General features: G+C 49.1%; 1 protein-coding gene across 1 annotated transcript in view; it reads left to right on the top strand.

The window, feature by feature from the left end:
- The window catches only part of GPC4 (glypican 4), a 70,237-nt gene that overhangs the window by 14,824 nt on the left and 36,623 nt on the right, over positions 1-18,790 (top strand). Inside the window, exon 2 of the mRNA XM_054214599.1 lies at positions 17,737-17,895. Coding sequence (XP_054070574.1) covers positions 17,737-17,895 — 159 coding nt within the window. The remainder of the gene's footprint in view (positions 1-17,736; positions 17,896-18,790) is intronic.

The raw sequence follows: 18,790 nt of genomic DNA, 5'->3' as shown, positions 1-18,790 counted from the left end.
GATGCCCGGCCTGTTAAAAAAGTAACGCTTGGTGGGAGTACCAAGCAAAGGCTTAAAAAACACATTTTTCAGGTAAAAATCTTATTTACAAACTCTGCTGCGGTCTTAGCTCTGAGGTGGTTTGTTTAAGGGGAGATAAAGCTGAGACGTGGGAGGTGTATAGGGGATGGATCAGACTGTTGCCGGTTCTGGGGGGCTGCGCTCATGTCCCAGCACCCCTGCTCCCAAAAAATAGCCCTGTTTGAGGCGGTGGTGACCCTGGCACGGGGCTCTGCCATGGTGGCCTCTCCCGGTGGATGCCCTGCCTGCCGTGCCCGGGTAAGGCAGAGCTGGGGTGGGTGCCTCCTGCTTCTCCAGCCCTGTTTTTCAGGGGGGCTAAAGCCAGGGCTGTGCTTCTTGCTGAGGGGAGGATTTCCACCGGCGTCTTCTCTCTCTCTTCCCTCCCTGGCTCGTAGCTGTGCATGGAGGCCCAATTTCAGGGGCATTTCAAATGTTATACATTGGGGTTTTTGGCACAGGGCTTGCCCCGTCACCCGTTGTGCCACCGACTCGCCTTTCTCTGTGCGATGCTTTGGGCTCAGCCCTCTGCATTTTTGGAGGTTTGTCTTATTTACACAAACAGTTCTCAGAAAGTTCAGCTGAAAAGCAGCTTTTCTTCCTAGGAACAGCCAGGAACCATGAGTATGTGATCTTTGTGTATAAAGTTGCCTTTCTCTGCTTATAAACAGTGGCCCTAGGATGGATGTGCGGTGGACCTGTTTAGATTTAAATCTGACCCACCTCCTTGTTTTCGGTGCTGGCGTCCCCTTTGAGCACCGAGTTCTTTCCTGCCTTTTGCAATAACACGTGGCGTGAGTTTTTTAACCTTTGAAATTGGAAAGCCGTGTCAAACTGTGGTGTCCTGCTGCAGACAGCAGCGTATGATTTTTTTTTAACTATTTTTTTTCCCCCGCACAATATCACAGACACAGATTGCTCACTAATATCCTGTGCAGCCTTTCTTCTCGTGGCCAGGCAAGCCAGAACCCGATAGCCACAGAGAGCCCATCGTGTGTTCCGATAGCCCCTGGTAGCTCTGGGAGCGGGGGAGCTGGGAAGCACACCTGCGTGCCTTGGTCCTCCAGCTGCGATGGAAGAGTTGCTTTGAGCTCAAGTTCTGCTGACCATCCCTCCCAGAACCCCATCATCTGGGCTTGTTTCCCCAACCCTGCTTTGCATCAGATTGACACGAGCTAATTATTTCGGAAACCCCTCTAATTGGCGCCTCTTTCTGGCCCAGCTGAAATTGGGGAATTGTTTCTACAGTCGTGAGCAGAGGGAAAGACATGGGGTGGAGCAGCATCACCCGTGGCCTGCCTTCCCGGGAAGGCTGGTTGGAGGGCAGGGTCGGCCGCATCACTGAGGAAGGAAGAAAAGCATTTGCGTGCTTTCTTGGGCAGGGCTGAAAAATGAGGCATGCCACAAATTTGCTGCTTTGCTGGGTGTTCCTAGCGTGTAGCTGTGTAGTGAGATGTAGTGTGGGTTCCTGCAGATAAACTCAAAATTGAGTTGTGGCTGCGATGCTCCAGAGAAGCATCTCTGGGTCGATGGCAGTGGTTCCTCCAGACTCCTGTTCTGGAGAGCTGCTCTGCACTGCGAGGTTCCTGGCTGAAGGATTGGGCCCTAGACTGGGATGGGCTGTAGGTCTGGCTTGCTGTGGAAAGGACGTTGCCTGTGTCCGGGCTGAGGTGGTCATCTTGCACTGAGCTAAACTGGGGGAACCACTGGGGAGCTGCAGGCGTGGAGCAGCGCGCGTGCGCTGCCTCCCCTTTGGTGCCCAGACGGTCTCCGTGCCGTTATGAAAATGTCTTGTGGAAAACTTGTGGACCTGCTCTTGGGCTGAATTTTATTTTCTAAGCAAATGAGACGTTTTGGTCTTGGATAGAGGTGGGGAGGGGGGGGCGTAAAAACTGCTCCACCACCTTGCAGCCCACCTGCCTTCGGGGAACTGGGAGCCGACGAAGGTTTCTGGCAGAGGAGATGGTTTGTTCTGGCAGGAGCGGCGCAGGGCCGAGCAGGGCAGGGGATAGCATAGCTCTCTTGGACCATCTTAGCTTGTGAGCCCTCTAAAACTTAATTTCCAGGGGTGCCACAGCACCCTGCGTTGATGCCTTCAGAGCACTGCCTGTGTGCGTGCTTTCACGGACCCCTCCAGTCTCCCCGGACTGCAGACCACAAACCGAATATGAAATGCTTCACAAGAGCCAAACTGGCTCGGGGAAAAAAATAAAAAAGCATGGATGCAAAATGCATTTGGAAATCTGGCCTTTTCTGCATCTTCTTCCGGAGTCTCTTAACCTGCTCTAAATTCTGAAGTTATCTGCACGGTTACTGTGCTCGGTGGGCAGGGGGAGGGCTTATTAATGTGGGTTTTCACATGGATAAATGCGGTGGTGAAGTGCTATTGACATATGGAAATGTTGCTGGGTGCTTAGAGAAGAATCAGCTGCTTTGTGATAGCTCTGCACCCCTTCCTTCGTTTGAATATCTTTACGAAACCCAGTTGTAGCAAAGCACGTTGTTTTTAAAAAAAAAAAAAAAACAAACAAGAAAACCCAAACCAACCAAAAAACCCCACGCATATTTCTGTGGCTTAAAAAGAAAAAAAAAAAAGCAGCAACCCCAAAAACACACACACGGCCCCCCCCGCCGTCCTTAGTAAGTTTTGTGCACATCGGAAACAAAGGCATCAGCATTTGCTTGTCAGAGCTAATAAAGTTTGCTTGGATCTTAATTTTTCTGCTTGATTTCACAAAGTAATTGAAACTTCCTTTTTTGCTGCAAGCTCTTTTTTTTTTTTCCTTTTTTTTTTTTTCCTTCTCTTTCCTATTTTTTTTTTTTTTTAAATATTCTTAAAAGAACATCTTTTGGTCAGTGGGTTGATGGAATTTTGCTCAGAAGGCAGGCGCGGTTCAAGTGCACCGAACGAGTGGTCAGTCAAAGCTTATGGGACAAATTACTTGTGTCTGCAAGTTATGCCTCCCTGTTGAAAACCACCAAATAAATCTTGAACTAGAGGTTTTATAGGAGCTTTTGAGCATGTTAAGTGAAGCTTTTGTAATCGCGGTGATCTGATAAAACCTTAAAAACCAGTGTTCCCATAAAGAAAATAGGAGTTCCACTTGAGGTGATAAAACCCACATCTGGTCAGCTCTGCTCGCTACCTCCTGATGACCTGTGAAACAGCGAATAGTCCCCGCGCCGGAGGAGAAACGCCAAACTACCAGTGCCATAGCCTTGCCGTGGAGGGGTCACACCAAAAAAAAAAAAGCTCATTTGGGAGCAAAACCGGCGGCTTTTGAATAAGGAGCATCCTCCAGCTCCCGTTTGCAGTTGCATGACTCTTGGTGTCTCGCCGGCCGCCTCCCGGCCCGCGCAGCACAGGGAGTTCTTAGAGGTTAGGGGTAAGGAGGGGGCCGGGTAATTGAAAGCAAACAAACAGCGAAGACAAAAAAAGAAACATAAAACAGCAAACCCAAAGCCACAAATAGAAAACAGACTTTCCAGATTGATTAGTTCAAATTTGTTTATTTGAAGTCCCAAAAAGTTTGCCTCATCGCTCTTTTGGGGTGTCTCTCAAATTGGGCAATATGTTAACCATGTGTTTTCAGACCAGCTTTTTCCCAAGAAAGACCTTGGGTTTGGGTGTGTTGGTGCTGCCTTAAACTTTAAATTGAAAGGAGCATGGCAGGCTTTAAAGCCTAATTTGTAGGCTTGACATGCAGGTGCTGCTCTTGAGAGAATTACGCTCTGCAAGACTTTTGTTTCGTGGGGGCTTTTCCTTGGGCGCCTTAAAGAGTATGGAGTGTTTTCATGGAATTGCGAAGACATTTACCATTCATTTTTTTTCCACGTCCCTAATGGAAACAGGTTTAGGAATAATGATGCGCTCACCGGCTTTGGGAATCAGTGGAAACCTGGTAAAGCCTGGTTTTATTTTTTGTTTTCGGGGTGTTTTGGACTGGATGGTGCTTCCTACCTTCAGTACCAGACCACTAGAGCAGCTGTAATATACATTTTTTTACAGATTTTGGCTGAAGCACCCCCAAGCCCCCAGACAGACGAATTGCAGCTCCAGCCTATTAACTGTTGGCCATTAATGAGTTGGGTCGAAATGCTTTGATTGTGCCTGAGATTTCGAAGCTGAACCCTTTGCGTGATATTCGTATGGCCAGAATGCCTCCCAAGGACAAGCCCTAACTTCTCAGTGCTGTGGCCGTGCCTCCCCAGGAAGGGGTAGGTCCATTTTGGGTCGTGCTGATACCATCTCCTGCCTTGGTGCTATCAAAGTGGGTGGAAGCTCCCCGCTGTGCCAGCAGCCCGGCTCTGATGTTCTCTCACATCCAGGCGTGTTGTTTATCTTTAACCAAAGCCTTGGATAAACTTCCAAAATAAATGAATGTAGTAGTCCAACTCGGTCTGCTGTGGTGGAGGTTTTTTGGAGTGACTCAAATGTTATAAATATGAAAGTAGCTAGACTTCAAACGCCTCCTTTGGACAGAGTTTTCATAGTTGTCTCCTAAAGCAGCAAAGGGCAATGTTTACTTGAAGAAACTCTTTATTTTTTCCCCCCCCTATTTCTCCCCCTCCCCCTTTCTCTTTTCATCTGCACCCTTCGTTCACATCTTGCCTTCCTGATTAAGAACTAATCAGTGAAGATAGATTAGTCCAGGAGCGGTGCAGCCCTTGGGAGCCGTGCAGCTCCGGCGGGTCAGGAGCCGGGAGGCACCACGGGGTCACCGTCACCGTCGCGGCTGAGCCGCGCTCCAGTGCGCGGAGGAATGCGGTAACAGGATTTAAAGGAAACGTACAGAACTAACGAGGATTAAGGCTAATTGTCTGCCCCTGTTCCTGCGAGGGGCAGCAGGATGTAGCCAGGCAGGGAGCGACCCTGGGTTGCGAGGGGAGAGTCTGGTGGTTAGGGGCTGTTTGCGGAGGACTTGGGGAGGTCGGGTTGGTTTAGTTGCTGGATGGAGAAATGGAAAATATTGGATTGGAAAGGAAAAAATTAAAATGAAAAAAAAAAAAGTTGAGGTCTTCCTTAAAGACTTTCAAGGCTCTTGGAGCAAATATTTCTGCAGTTGGTGGGAAACATCCTACAAGCGAGTGACTCTTGCCGTGCCTGGGCTCTGTTTTTGCTGGCGTTGCACAACTGTCACTTTGTGGGGGACCTGGTGTCCCCCACCTGCTGAACACTTGTCCTGGGGCTGGGCTCAGCCTGGTAGGAGGCCTCTTACTGAAGGACTTGGCCTGCCCGTGAGGTTGTTTTGAGGAACGGTGCGTTTTGCAGACCTTGCCTCCCCTTGCAGGTCGGTCTGGTTCCTTGGGTCTGGTTACTGCATATGTCTCAGCTTGAATAAGGGGGGATTTGGGCCTCAGGGTTGGTCCTCAGCAGGCCAGAGTGGCCTGAAACACTGGCTGGGGCTAACCATCCATTGAGTGGGACCTGAGGGAGCCGGGCAGCCATATTGAAAGAGTTTATCACTTTGTATTTCCGTGCTCTGGGGAGTCATAGAATCATTTTGGTTGGAAGAGATCTTTAAGATCATCAGGTCCAACCGTTAACGTAGCACTGCCAAGCCCACCACTAACCCATGTCCCTCAGCACCGCGTCTACACGACTTTTAAATCCCTCCAGGGATGGTGACTCCACCACTTCCCTGGGCAGCCTGTTCCAATGCTTGACAACCCTTTCAGTGAAGAAATGTTTCCTAATATCCATCCTAAACCTCCCCTGGCACAATGTGGGGCCAGTTCCTCTTGTCCCATGGCCAGTTCCTTGGGAAAAGAGACTGACCCCTGCTGGCTACCCCCTCCTTTCAGGGAGTTGCAGAGAGTGAGAAGGTCTCCCCTCAGCCCCCTTTTCTCCAGGCTGAACACCCCCAGCTCCCTCAGCCGCTCCTCACAAGACTTATGCTCCAGACCCCTCACCAGCTCCGTTGCCCTTCTCTGGACACGCTCCAGCCCCTCAGTGTCTTTCCTGTGGTGAGGGGCCCAAAACTGGACACGGCGCTCGAGGTGAGGCCTCACCAGTGCAGAGTACAGGGGGACCATCGCTGCCCCAGTCCTGCTGGCCACGCTGTTCCTGACACAGGCCAGGATGTTGTTGGCCTTCTTGGCCACCTGGGCACACTGTCTGGAAGAAAGTGAAGTTTGCATGTGGCCCAGCTGGAGGGTGGAGGGACGATGCCCTTGGGTGCCGTGGGTACCAGCAGGACCCCCCAGGCTGGCAGCATCCCAGTGAGGGCAGATGGGGCGCAGACATGGCTCCGGCCAGGCATGTTGTGCTGCGGGGTGAAAACTGGTCTCTTCTAAACCAGGCCTGGAAACAGCATTGCACCCGATTGCTCTCAGCTGAACGCTGGCGTCAGATGCTTCTCAGCCTGGCGAACCCTCGTTCGGTGGCTTGGTGGTGGCAGCGGGGTCTGCCTGGCGGGGTCGTGGGGCAGCACTCGCCTGTGGCTCTTGGCAGGTGCGGGTGGGCAACCTGCCCAAGCGAAATTGTGCTTCCTTGGCCCTCGGGTTTTGGCCGTTTCTGATAGCAGTCCGAAGCTGGCAGTTTTCCGCTTTGCGAGGCGCCTTTGGGGCCGGCGGGGAGGTGCCTGACTCAGCTGGTAGATTATAGCTGGACTTTACTACACCTGAACCCTTCAACCCTTCCATCTCTCTTTTTGTTTATAGTTTCAATTACCAGAAGTCGTAACTCCTGCCCCAAAACACACTCAAGCCAGTGAGACTTGTGCAAATTGAGAAGACAGAGTGTTGCTCCTCGGTGCGGAGCTTTGGCTTGCTTCTGCTCCCCGCCCTGAGCGGGGTCCCCGGGGCTCCGGGGCACAGGGTGGCCGGTGGCATGCGGGGAGGAAGGAGATTAAGGAATCAGTGCTCCGGTCCAAAGTCCGGGCAGCCTTTGGAGGGTGGGAAGTAAGCCCTGCCCTTGGCAGCTGTGTGGAGCAAGGGACTGTGCCCTTGTTTCCAAGAAGGCCAGTGGCGTCCTGGGGTGCATCAAGAAGAGCGTGGCCAGCAGGTGGAGGGAGGTCATCCTCCCCCTCTGCTCTGCCCTGGGGAGGCCACATCTGGAGTGCTGTGTCCAGTGCTGGGCTCCCCGGTTCCAGAAGGACAGGGAACTGCTGGAGAGGGGACAGCAAAGGGCTACTAAGATGCTGAGGGGGCTGGAACACCTCTCTCATGGAGAAAGGCTGAGGGATTTGGGTCTTGAAGAGTCCCAGTCTGGAAAAAGAGTCTGGAAAAAAGAGGGCTGAGGGGGGATCTTATCAACGCTTATAAATACGGAAAGGGTGGGTGTCAGGAGGGTGGGGCCAGGCTCTTTTCGGTGGTGCCCAGCGACAGGACAAGACGTAACGGGCACAAACTTGACCATGGGAAGTTCCACCTCAACATGAGGAGGAACTTTTTTCCTGTGAGGGTGGCAGAGCCCTGGCACAGGCTGCCCGGAGAGGTGGTGGAGTCTCCGTCTCTGGAGACATTCCAAACCCGCCTGGAGGCGTTCCTGTGCCACCTGCTGTGGGTGACCCTGCTCTGGCAGGGGGTTGGACTGGATCGTCTCCAGAGGTCCCTTCCAACCCTACCAGTCTGTGACTTGTGTGGATTTTGCTGTCAAAGCAAGGGGAGCAGAGGTAGACCTCCTGTCTGTGTCACTGAGGACTTTTGGGTGGCCCTGGCTGGTACTGGCTCTCCACTGAGCCCTTCCTGCCCAAAGCCACCCAAGGCAGTGTGAAGGAGTGCATCTTTATGGGTGAAAACCATCACCCTGCTAGTCCAGATATTTGGCTATTTGTACGCTGCCCTTCTGTGTAGTTGTTTGCAGCTCGGTGGTTTGGTTTGTTGTTTTTTTTTTTTTCCCCTTTTCCTTCCCTTCTGTGTAAAGTTGGTCTCAGAATTGCAGCAGGTTCCTCAGTGCCTATTTTGGATCCAGCAATAGAGAATTAATCTTCCTGGAGGTTAATCAACATCTCTCTTGCATTCCAATTTATAGATTAGATTATTGTTTATATAAAGCCCGGGATATTTTTTTTAATTTTATTTTAAGTCAAAAACAGGAAATTGTGGCTGAATTTCACGAGCTTTGTTTCTTATTTGAGGAATTAAAAACATCTTTAGGTTTTTGGGGTGGTTTTAAAATTTTTGCTTGGGTCATAGCTGCCAGCTCACATGCCCTTAGTACTTTTATTCCTGTTGGTGTGCTTTTAACCCGTGGAAACGGTAGCTCCCCTTTGTGTGATGGTGCATGCTTTTGGGGTTTTTTTGGTTCTGCAAGCAGGAAAACTTCACTTCTGGCGATGTCAGAAAGGTGGGATGTTCAGAGGGGCTGACGGCACAGGACAGTGGTCCTTGCCTTCAAATGGGCTGGTGGCACCATCTGGGAGAGCCGTGGTCTCTCAACTGGGGCGATCTCTATCAGTCAGTGCCTCCACAACCCCATGAACACCTTCGTTTGTGCTTTTTTTTTTTTTTTTTTTTTTGTCGTTTGTTTGGGGTTTTTTTTCCCCAAATAAAGCACGATCCCCCAGAATCACTAGGGCGGTACAACCTCAAAACGTTGCTGAAGCTTTCGAGGGTCATCTACTGTCAGCTGTGGGACTTGCCAGCAGATGACCCATCTGCTGGCACGAATAGGTAAGCCTGGGTGCGTCTCATAAGAAACTACTGTGGAGCTCTGAAACATGGTTTTGTGCACTGAGGCTGGAATCAGCCGTGTTTGAAAAGGTGGTGGCGGGGGAAAAATTAAATAAAATTACTGGAAAAGTGGTTCCCAGCAGCATACTCCTGCTTCTCCTGCCTGGCTGCGTGCGGTGCCGGGCATCATCCCGGGAGGTGCCTGGCGGAGGGTCTGGGGACCACAGAGGGAGAAGGGCTGGAACTGGAGGGGCGGGGGGAAATGTTCTGAAGAAGGAAAAAATATTCCATTTCGAATGGCAGTGTTTGTGGCGGAATCCGTTTTGGTTAAAAGCTGCTTTTTTGGCAAATAGCCTAAAGCTTTATGGAAAAAAAAAAACAACAAACAGGCAGTTTTTTTGGCTTTGTTTTGTCTTCTTAATGGGGGATTTGAGGAAAAAATACAAAGTCTCACAAGGAAAGTAACTGTCTCCCAGCCAGATCTCTTCTATTTGTTGTTCCTTGTGCCTGAGGCTTCAGTTATTCCGTGTATTTGCTGTTCCCGATGGATTCTCTTTTTGGTTTTTGTTTGGTTTTGGTTTTTTGTGGTTTTTTTTTTTGGGGGGGGTGTTGGGGTTTTTGTTTGTTTCTTTGTGTTTTGGGTTTTTCTTTTAATTGCATGAAACGATACTCAGTGGTTTTTTGGGGGTTATTACCCTGTAAAATCTGCTGGACAATTTCTGTTGAATTCTGAAGTCCGACCACTGGCTGGTTTTTTTGATAGGCTTTATCACAGCTGTTTTACTTTTACCTTCCTGTGTACCCAGAATTACTGACTGCAAGTTTGGGGTTTTTTAGATGTTCTTTGCTGGCTGGTAGAGGGATGGGGGACAGGGTCACTGCCCATTTCAGCCGTCCTGGAGACGGGTCTCTTGTGCACCTTGTGTATCCGTCCTCCCCGCCGGAGAAGTGGAAAAAACCAAAGATAATTTTCAGCATAACTTGCCCGTTGTGTAACACCTCTCGCTCAGGGCACGTAGGCAGAGACACATTATGAAAACTATTTCATGCCTAAAGAATTCGGTGATAATAAAGAGAATTTGCATTTCCTAAGTTCTTGCTCAGCGATGTCAAGTAGGGGTTTTTGGTTTTGGTTTTGTTTTGTTTTTTTTAATTAAGAAACAACTCTTGGTTTTCATTGAAGGTTTCTGCCTTAGCTAGAGCCAGGGAGAATCCTCTAGTTAACCAGAGCTATTTTACTCTCCAGGCTTGCTTAAATAGTAAGTTTAATTATGTAGTATTCTTTTTTTTTTTTTTTATCCCCCTTTGCCTTATTTGTATATTCAGGTCTTTGTGTGGTTTCTCTCTCTTTTGATGTTTGCAGAAATGCATTATCTTCATCTGGCTGGTTTGTGTTTGGTGTGCCACTAATTGACTCAATATCCTGTTTGTTGGAATGAAAGCGCGCTCTATCATGGCATATTTTTCCAGGGTGTAAAACCTCGCAGTATTTGGGCCACCCTGTCGGGAAGGAAATTGTTGGTTGTGCTGTGGAAATGAAGCGGCAATGGTATTTTTCCTCAGGTGAGCAGGGTTTTAACTTGAAATGAGCTCTTAATACCCTGCTGAAGGTGAGATCCTGCATCCTTCTCCTTTGGATGTTACCTGCGAAGGGCACAGTTGTGGGCTCAGATGTGCTGCAGAGCGTTTTTGGGGTTGGGTCTTGGGGACCTCCACCTGAACCTCTCCATTGCCCCAACCTCAACGGGAGAGCCGGGCAGGAGGGGACTTCGGTTGACTGATGACCATTCTGTGGGGTGCTGTGGAGAGCAGAGGAAGGTCTTTGTCTCTTGTTTGGGGCTGAAGAACTGCATTAGGAGACTGGGAAGGGCTCTCTTGCTCTGCCCCCATCGCAGGGGGATGTCCCAAAATCCCTCTGGTTGGCCTCGATGGGCAGCGTTTGCCCAGACTTGGGCCTTCAGGGACCTGGCTCTGTCATCGGCTGGAAGAGGAGCTGTGCGGTAGTAATTTGGGCTTGGACGGATGGAAGGCAAGAGCCCTCTTTGTGTCCTAAGTTGCTCTTTCCAGTAGAAAATTAAGGTTCCTAATGTGCGTTTGGCTTAATGTACACACACGGATATAAATCCCTCTTGTTCTCTTTGGTCCCTGACCCTCTTGGCAGTAAATTTGGGAACCCGAAGCTGTCAACAAAGCAAAATGGAAAAATAGAAGCCAGACAGACCTCAGTTGTGTACGATATTTTAAGTAACTGTCGGTACGCACTATGGAAATAATTAGGATTATTTGTTGTGTTGAAGGGAGGTATGTCACTGAGGTATTGTGTGCACCGGCATTCCCCGCGCCTGCAAGATGGATTAGCAGCTGAGTTAACAGATGCAATAAAGCTCGACTGAAAATAGTTCACTGTTGTTAAGCGTAGGTGAAAGGGCTTTGGTTTGGGTATCAAAGAGTGTATTTTGACTGCTTGACAAGTTTGCAAGGGGGAAAAAAAAAATCATTTCAATATTATAAGCTTTCTCTGTGAGTCTGGGGAATTTTTCTGTGCCATTAGAGTAATCAGCAAAAAAACTAAAATGCACATTGATTAATAACCTAAGTGGAAGCGCGGGGGAAACAAGTGGCTTTAACATTAATAAGGCAAATAAACCATTTATATAAAATGGTTGCTAATTGAGTGGGATGTTAAATATGCTGTATACTGGCACATGCTGCCAAATTGTGGTACTTCCGTAACCCTACCAGTCAGCTTTGGGAGCCGACTGCGTGTGAGAATGTCTTCTGGCTTAAAAACTTCCAGGTGGGTGGGAAAAAAGGGGGTGCAGGGGCAGACGAGCATCCATTGATGGTGGAATCCAGGACTAGGGTTCCTGTGGCTGTGACAGGGCTGGCATCCGCGTGCCCGGCTGGAGGGCGATGCGGGTTGTGGACCTCCATGGCAAGGACCTTGGTTTGTGTATGTGGGGGACTCTCTTTTGGTGCTTTTTGGGTTTGAGATCCCAGTAAGAATTGCAAATGTTTTAAGGAGGGAAGGCTGACTCTGCTTGCGTGGCGGTGGCATTTAGGATGGGAAATGATTTGTATTGGAAATGGGGTATGTCATTTTGGGTCTGATGGTGGTAGATGGAAGAAGGAGGTTGCACAAAGCACGTCCCCTGGAAGCGTGAAGTTGAAATAGTGGTTTGGGCTGGAAATAGCGCCGTGTGCTCGGGGGCATCACAGGAGGCACAGCTTCAGGTGTCCCAACCCGGTTTGACCCACTCGGACCAGAGGGTACCAGCAGCGCTGGGTACCTGCATCGCTCGCAGCGTGAGAGCTTGGAAACTTCCAACTCTGGTGCCCTTTGTGGACACGTCGCCTTCCGTAGCAGGGCCTCGGTGCTGGTTAACATCTCTTCCTTACTGCCACGCCACTGTCTCCACAGCAGGAGAGTCAGTAAAATAAAAACCAAGTCCCACAGCAGCAGAGCTTCAAAGCAAGCGGTGAAGAGTGACCGCCCAGCAGAAAAGGAATACTCTGGTAAAAGCCATCGACCAAAAATTCCTGCTTATACCGGGCAAAAAACATGTTTTCAAGCAGCGTGCGTGTGTGAAGCCGTGGGAGGAGGCAGAAGGATCCCTTCCCCCCGCCCCCCCCCTTCTCTTTGGTGTTTGCAGCTTAGTGTCATTTCACCTGGAAATGTTTACACGCCAAGACACTCTCTGCATTTCTGCCATGCTCTTCCGTAGCAAATACCTAAAAGCCGCGGAAGCAGTGGTTAGGGTGACCCAGCCTTGCCTTTGGGGCAGGGGCTGTTGGGGCTGTGGGATGTGTGGCAGTGCCGACAGCAGCTGTGGATCACGGCAGCACTGTTGCAGATGGACGAGAGCTCGCGGGCTGTTCCTGGTGGGGCACTGAGCATCCCCGGCTCATTCTGTACCCCAGAAAACTGGGCAGGTTTTGGTATTGTGGGCAGAATTAAAGGTGATCGGGTTGGGTGGAGGGTTCGGTAGTCTTGTCTGTCTCGATGACTCCGCCGGAGTCGATCACAAGCTCATGCTTTTCTTTCTTCTTCTCACCCCTTGTTAATGCGGGGCCGGAGCAGCGGAGCTGTGCTCAGGGGTGATGCTAGTGTTTCTTGTCATCTTTGTTGGGGGTTTGTAAAGCCTCGGTAGCATGTCAATTATATATGATGGGTGGAAGCCTAATATTCTGTGATAATTAGAAGGCAAGTCTAGTGTGAAATCGGATTAGAGCCCGGCATTACAGTCTAGGATTCCTTTGGAAGTTTGTTCGGAGGAAGTCATAAAACTCTTTTAAAGACGCCACAGGCCGATGTGTGCTAGAGGGAAGGGGCAGAGCACGAGGCCGAAATGGTGGTCCCGCTTGCCAGTCCCCCAGCAGTGTTAGCCTCCTGCTTCTCCACTGGCCCAGCTTACCCCAGCCCATTTTCCCATATGGAAGCCAAGTCCAACAGTAACATCTCAGACCATAAACTGCTTTTGGCTTGTTTATCGAGCCGCGATGAAGGGCTAGATTGTGTTCGGGAGTGTTTTAAAGAAACAACACACCCCTCCGCCTCCCAGAAACCACTCCTGAAAGTTCAGCTAGTTTTGCAGCTAGATACTCTTAAAGTATGAACGTGTTCAAGGCGAGGAGAAGCAGGCTGGGAAGGCATGTTAGACATCCAGAAACAACATTTTGAAAAGGTCTTGGAAAATTGTTCGGTGGAGGGAACTGCTTTTCAAGATCACAGAGCCCCTGAGTTCGCACTGCACACTTACTCATTCGATGAAAACTTGTTTTCCGACACATTGCAAAATAGTTACTCGATTTGGAAGAAACTCCGTGTACCTGGAGTCTGCTAAATGTGGCGTTTCTGTAATGGCTTAAATCATAAGTTTGCAAGATTACCTTTCTGAGCACGTTTCCTTGGATGTACACATGGTAACACCGTGTACCGTTGTGTTTCTATCTTTAAACCGCCACCTCCGTCCCCAGAGGTGTGCTGTTACCTAGCCAAGGAGCAAGCTTCTCTTTGTAATTTTGGTCCGTCATTCTCTCTCTGTATTCACATGTAATATAAAATAGAGGAAAAAGTCTTGCTGCGGTGGGCCATGGGAAAGATCCGCTGCAAATCCACAACGAGTTGCAGCGATGGTGTGCATATGCGGTAGATATTTGGAGTCTCTCTCTGCTACTTAAGCTCTTTGCCACGCAGCCCCCGAGGTGATGATTGCGCACCCTGCCAAACAATTCAATAAAAAGCCGAACTTGAAAGGAAGCTGTGGCAGAGTTATATTTTTTTGCTGTGCTCACATGGTGATAAATTACAAAAGCTGCCGAGTCTTTACACTGAACAGTAGATGAAGAGTTGCCTTCTATGGGCATTGTTTGATGAGTTTTAACTTGGGAAATAATTATTGCCGAATGTGTCCTCGACAGTGAGCTCACACCATGAGTGTTCTTTACATAATATACATAAACATTAGATCTCTATTTAAGTGGGCCTAAATAATCATGTTTTTTGCACCTTTTCCTTTGAGGAGTTCACTGCCGGTTGGAAAGTGAAGAGCGTTGTCTTTGGTCTTGGCTCTGGGTCAGTGTTTTCGGTGGCCGTAACTGGTCTGTGCTCACGTGGACCACTGGCGGCGGTGGCTGCTTTCTAGGCTTCATCGTTTTCGTTCCCCGGCATGCCATGGTTGTAGCACTCTCATGTTTTGAAGCTGTTCTCCAGTGCCGCCGTGCCTCGAGGGGTCTGCTCGTGGAGGCGTAAGTGGGTCCCACCACTGCAGCCACTCACCCGAGGGGCGCACGATGGATCCTTCACCAGGGCAGGCGGTGGGACGGTGGAATGCTGAGTTGCTCTCCCTGCAAACTCAGGCGTGGGATGAGTCCTGTGGACGGATGCTGAGCAGATTGGCTCTGCTAGCTGATTTAAAATGAGATTTCTCGCAAACCGTGTCAGTGCTCTTTGCTTTGCTCAAGCGAGGATATATTCTCAGGGATGCGAAGATGCTAAGGACAACCCTCCCCATGGGAAAACTGGGGCCCCGGTGAATTCCGGTGACTTTCCGTTGGTATCTCCTACTGCGTTGTAAGAATACTGCAAGAAAAGCAGCCTACAGCCCTAAACTTTGTTGTTTTTTAACAGTGGGGTAACACAGTGCATCCTCCTACCATCAGCACTGAGTAGCCAGAGCTCCTCAGCTCCAGACAGAGCTAATTCTTGATCACAAGCCAAGACCACATAGTGCTGACATGACTGAGAAAGAAATATCTTCCATAATTAGATTGCTTGGTCATTCATTTTTGAATGTCTGAGTTGTGTTTTGGAGCGTAATTTCTTAACGATCAACCAAATGGGATCTGTGCAAGCTTGATTTACTGGCAGTAGTGTTCTCCTTTCCTCGGCTTTGCACGTGTGTCCCGGGGAGGCACCGTGCAAATCTGGGACGAGGGGGATCACAGAAAAATGATTTTGCTTTGTAACCTCAGGTGGGATGGTAACTTTAGTTTAACAGTATAAATAGATATAAAACTGCTACTTGTATTGGTGAAATACATCGGGCTTTTGGGTTATTTTAATCATAAATAAATTGGAGTTGTTAAAACTACTGTTTTAGGGATCCCAGGGCATCTGTGACAACTTCAGAAGTGTCGGCAAAGTGTAACTAGGAATAGAAATCCTGCTATCGGTAGGTTTGCGTTTGCCAAGTAGGGTAGAGGTTTACCCCTCCGAAACAAAAGAATGGGAAGTATGTAAGTCATGACCCCCAAAGGCAGGCATGCGTCACGGAAACGGTACTGAAACCATGAAGTGCATTTCAGGTGAAATATTCCCGATGTACTCCCCCTTCATAATAAGAAATTTAGCAAAAACCCAACCCTGTTTCAAGACTTTTGAAATTAAATTAATTTGACACCGCAAAACTAGCCGTTGCTCTAGCTGTAATTATTGCTGCGCTGCTGTTTATTTGTTTCCCATTGTGTCAAAGAGCCTTGGTCCTGCATTGGAGCTGGAACAAAGAGATTCAAAGTGAAATGACGCAGCGGCGCTTGGGCACTCGCTTTTTTTTTTAATGCGGGCTAGTAAGGCAGGCTCATAGAGGAGTCCCCAGGTGTGCTGCGGGATGGATTTGGTGGGCACGATCCGAAAATCCTAGGTGTGCGTCTTCCTCTCTTTTAAACAACTTGCCAAGCTAAATGGAGCTGCATCCTCCGGTGCTGCACCCCTTAATGCTGTGTATTCACCGCTGGGGATGCTCCCCTGAAACAGAAGGAAATAGAGTCCATGAAAGAAAAATATATCTAGAAGGAGACAGCGAGTTTTTTCTGTGTTTTCTGAAGGCTGTGTCTAAGCGGTGCTGCTTCCCGTAACAGACTTTGAGCTTTCCATAATTCAAGAGGAGCGGACGGTCTTGTGCCATAAATTAGCTGTGGCAGAATTATCTGCTGGTCAAGGTCTCTCTGTAACGCCAGGGAAAACAAACAAACCCTGTAGCGCAACAGGAAGATAGATTTAGGAGGAGAGGTTCTTAAGAATTATGTATAAAGAGATATAAAAATATTTGCATCGTATTTTAAAATGGTCTTTAAGTGTCTGAAAGGAGAGGTACTAACATTTGTGGGCTAGAAAGTCATGCAAAGCGGTAATAGCTGGGCAAGTGGCGTTGGTAGGAGATTTTGCAGAAGGCTTTGTTTTGCACCATGCGAAAACTGCTCTTGTTTCTCTAAGAGCACATTTGATGCTCGGCGAGCAGGTAGGATGGCTCGTCAGTAAGCGAACAGTTGCGGAGAGGTGGTTTTCTGCGCAAGGGGCTGGCAGGTCCTTTGCAGCTCTCGCTGCGAGTCTCTGAACCTCGGTTGGTGGTTGGAGGTGGCTGGTGACTTCCAGGCTAGGGAAGAGCCTTCCCTTCTCCATCTGCTTACTCCGGGTGAAGGATAAGGTTTGGCAGCGTGGTGTGAAATGGGAGGGAAGGCAGCAGCTTACACGTAGGCTGTGTCTTTTAAAATACCATCTGACTTGGAAGGATGAGTTTTCTCATCCCAACCGCTTGTTTTGATCGTATCGTCTTCAGCATTGACAAAAATTTGCACAATTCACCCAAGTTCGAACCGCTTCAGTGTTGGCCCCGCCTGCCTGTGGTGGTGCGGCGTTGTGGGACCCGTCAGAGGAGCTGGAGCTGAGCATTGCTACACCAAGAGTTTGCCTTGCCCACAAAACTTGACAGCAGCATTTTACTGGGGGTGCTAGAAGAGGGCAGCTTCGTCCCGCACTGCAGCAAGATGCTCTGAAAGCAAATTATGTGGGGCCAGATCCCATGCTCCGGTTGTCTATGAGCTTTTGAAATGGGAATATGGTATATACGGAAGCACTTCATGATTCCTCTGACGAAGCCAGCTTGAGCCAGATGACTCGTAGGAGAGAATTATCTTTAGGGTCACGGAAGAAAAATCTGGAGAATTCAAACAAAAACAAACACCCAGTTTCACCCAGGATGGTGCCAGAAAACTGTAAAATTAGAAAATTAGGAGCTGGGAAATACAAAGCTTTTTCATGAGCTGCTGCATAAAACAAGTATCTTTTAATATCGGTGATAACTGTGTTTCTGAGAGACATTACTTCTCCTATGATAACTGGAGGTGAAGAAAAAAGGATTTATCTGTACTGAAAGGACCATTGCTGTTGATGCCGTGCTGTGTATTAAGTGAATGAATTGGAAGTAAGTAAAATACTCAGCAAAAACTTTATGGAAGATACCATAGCATATACAGGTCAATTTGCTGGTTCTTCAAATTATACTGTGCCAGATGAGTATCTGTTTATTCCATTTATTAACTGAATGAGAGGACACTTCTTAATGTTCTTGCGGAAAGACGGCGTGTGGTATTTACATGCGTTGCTATGAAGTTCCTCTACAGCATCAGGTTTTGGTGTGCCTGGTCCAGTGCTCACAGCGAGGGGGTTCTCCTCAGGAGGGGATGGTGCTGCGGGTCCTCACACCCCCTGCCTCGCAAACCAACCTCTTCGCCCTTGCATGGAGAATCCTTTTAACTGGGGATATTTTCCTCTCTGCTTTTCAGGTGACCACTTGAAAGTCTGCTCGCAAGGCTACACGTGCTGCTCTCAAGAGATGGAGGAGAAGTACAGTCAGCAGAGTAAACACGACTTTAGAAACGCCGTCATAGAGCTTAGCAATCACCTACAAACCATGTTTAGTTCCAGATACAAGAAGTTTGATGGTAAGTGCAGAGACCTTGAACTTGCTCTCCTTGGGATAAAATGTAAAAAAAATCCCCATCCTGTTCTCTGTGCAGTTGCTCTGCTCTGCCTCCTGCTTTGATGGGGGAGTTCATGACTTGTGGCTCAGAGGGCAAAGCATGCTGTGTTTTGCAATCCCGTGAGAGAGGAATATTTGCTGATTATGGCTGCTTGTTTCCCGAAGGGAGAGATCTTTCGTTCTGATTAATCTTTTGAAAAACCATTTTGCTTTTAATGTAAGATTGCAGTTAGTTTAGTTGGTACATCCCCGCAGCACGTGTCACTGTAACGTGCACATCTTGCAGCCCCGATCCACAAAAATGCTGATCTTTCCCAGCGTGTTGTGAACCAACAGGATTTGAATCCATCTCCCTTAGCTTTTGGGGCTAAGCAGATAAATGGAGAGCTGGTTTCGTGCGGAGGCCGAGGGTTCAAGTGTGATGCAGGCTCAGAAGCAAAATGAACCAACTCTCAGCTGAGTTCCCATCGCTGGAATGACAGTGGCGACTGCTGGCTGATAGGCAAACGACTGCTCTCGGCATTGCCCTGGGATCCACAGTGTTGTCCCATCTGGGTCTCCGTAGGGCACGCCTGCCCCATGGGAGCTGCAGGGAGAAGGTCCCTCCATAGGCACACCCCCTTCCAGTGTTGCCCACCTGGCAGCCAGGTGCCTCTCTTTTGATATCACCTTGGTACATCCCTCTTGCAAACAGCTGAGGCCGATGCCCGGGCATCGGGTGCAGCACCCACCGCAGGTCTGAGCACCATTTCCTGGTTCGGCTGCCAAGCTCTTGGTCGTGGCAGGTCCCACGGTGCTCTGCAGGTGCCTCAGGGCTCCCGGTCCTGGGCATCCCCAGGAGGAAGGAGCAGGGCATC

This window comes from Rissa tridactyla, chromosome 9 (assembly GCF_028500815.1).
Source record: "Rissa tridactyla isolate bRisTri1 chromosome 9, bRisTri1.patW.cur.20221130, whole genome shotgun sequence".
In the NCBI taxonomy this organism is placed as follows: Eukaryota; Metazoa; Chordata; class Aves; order Charadriiformes; family Laridae; genus Rissa; species Rissa tridactyla.
The sequence above is the reverse complement of the archived record's forward strand: the minus strand, read 5'-3'. Positions and strand labels throughout refer to the sequence as shown.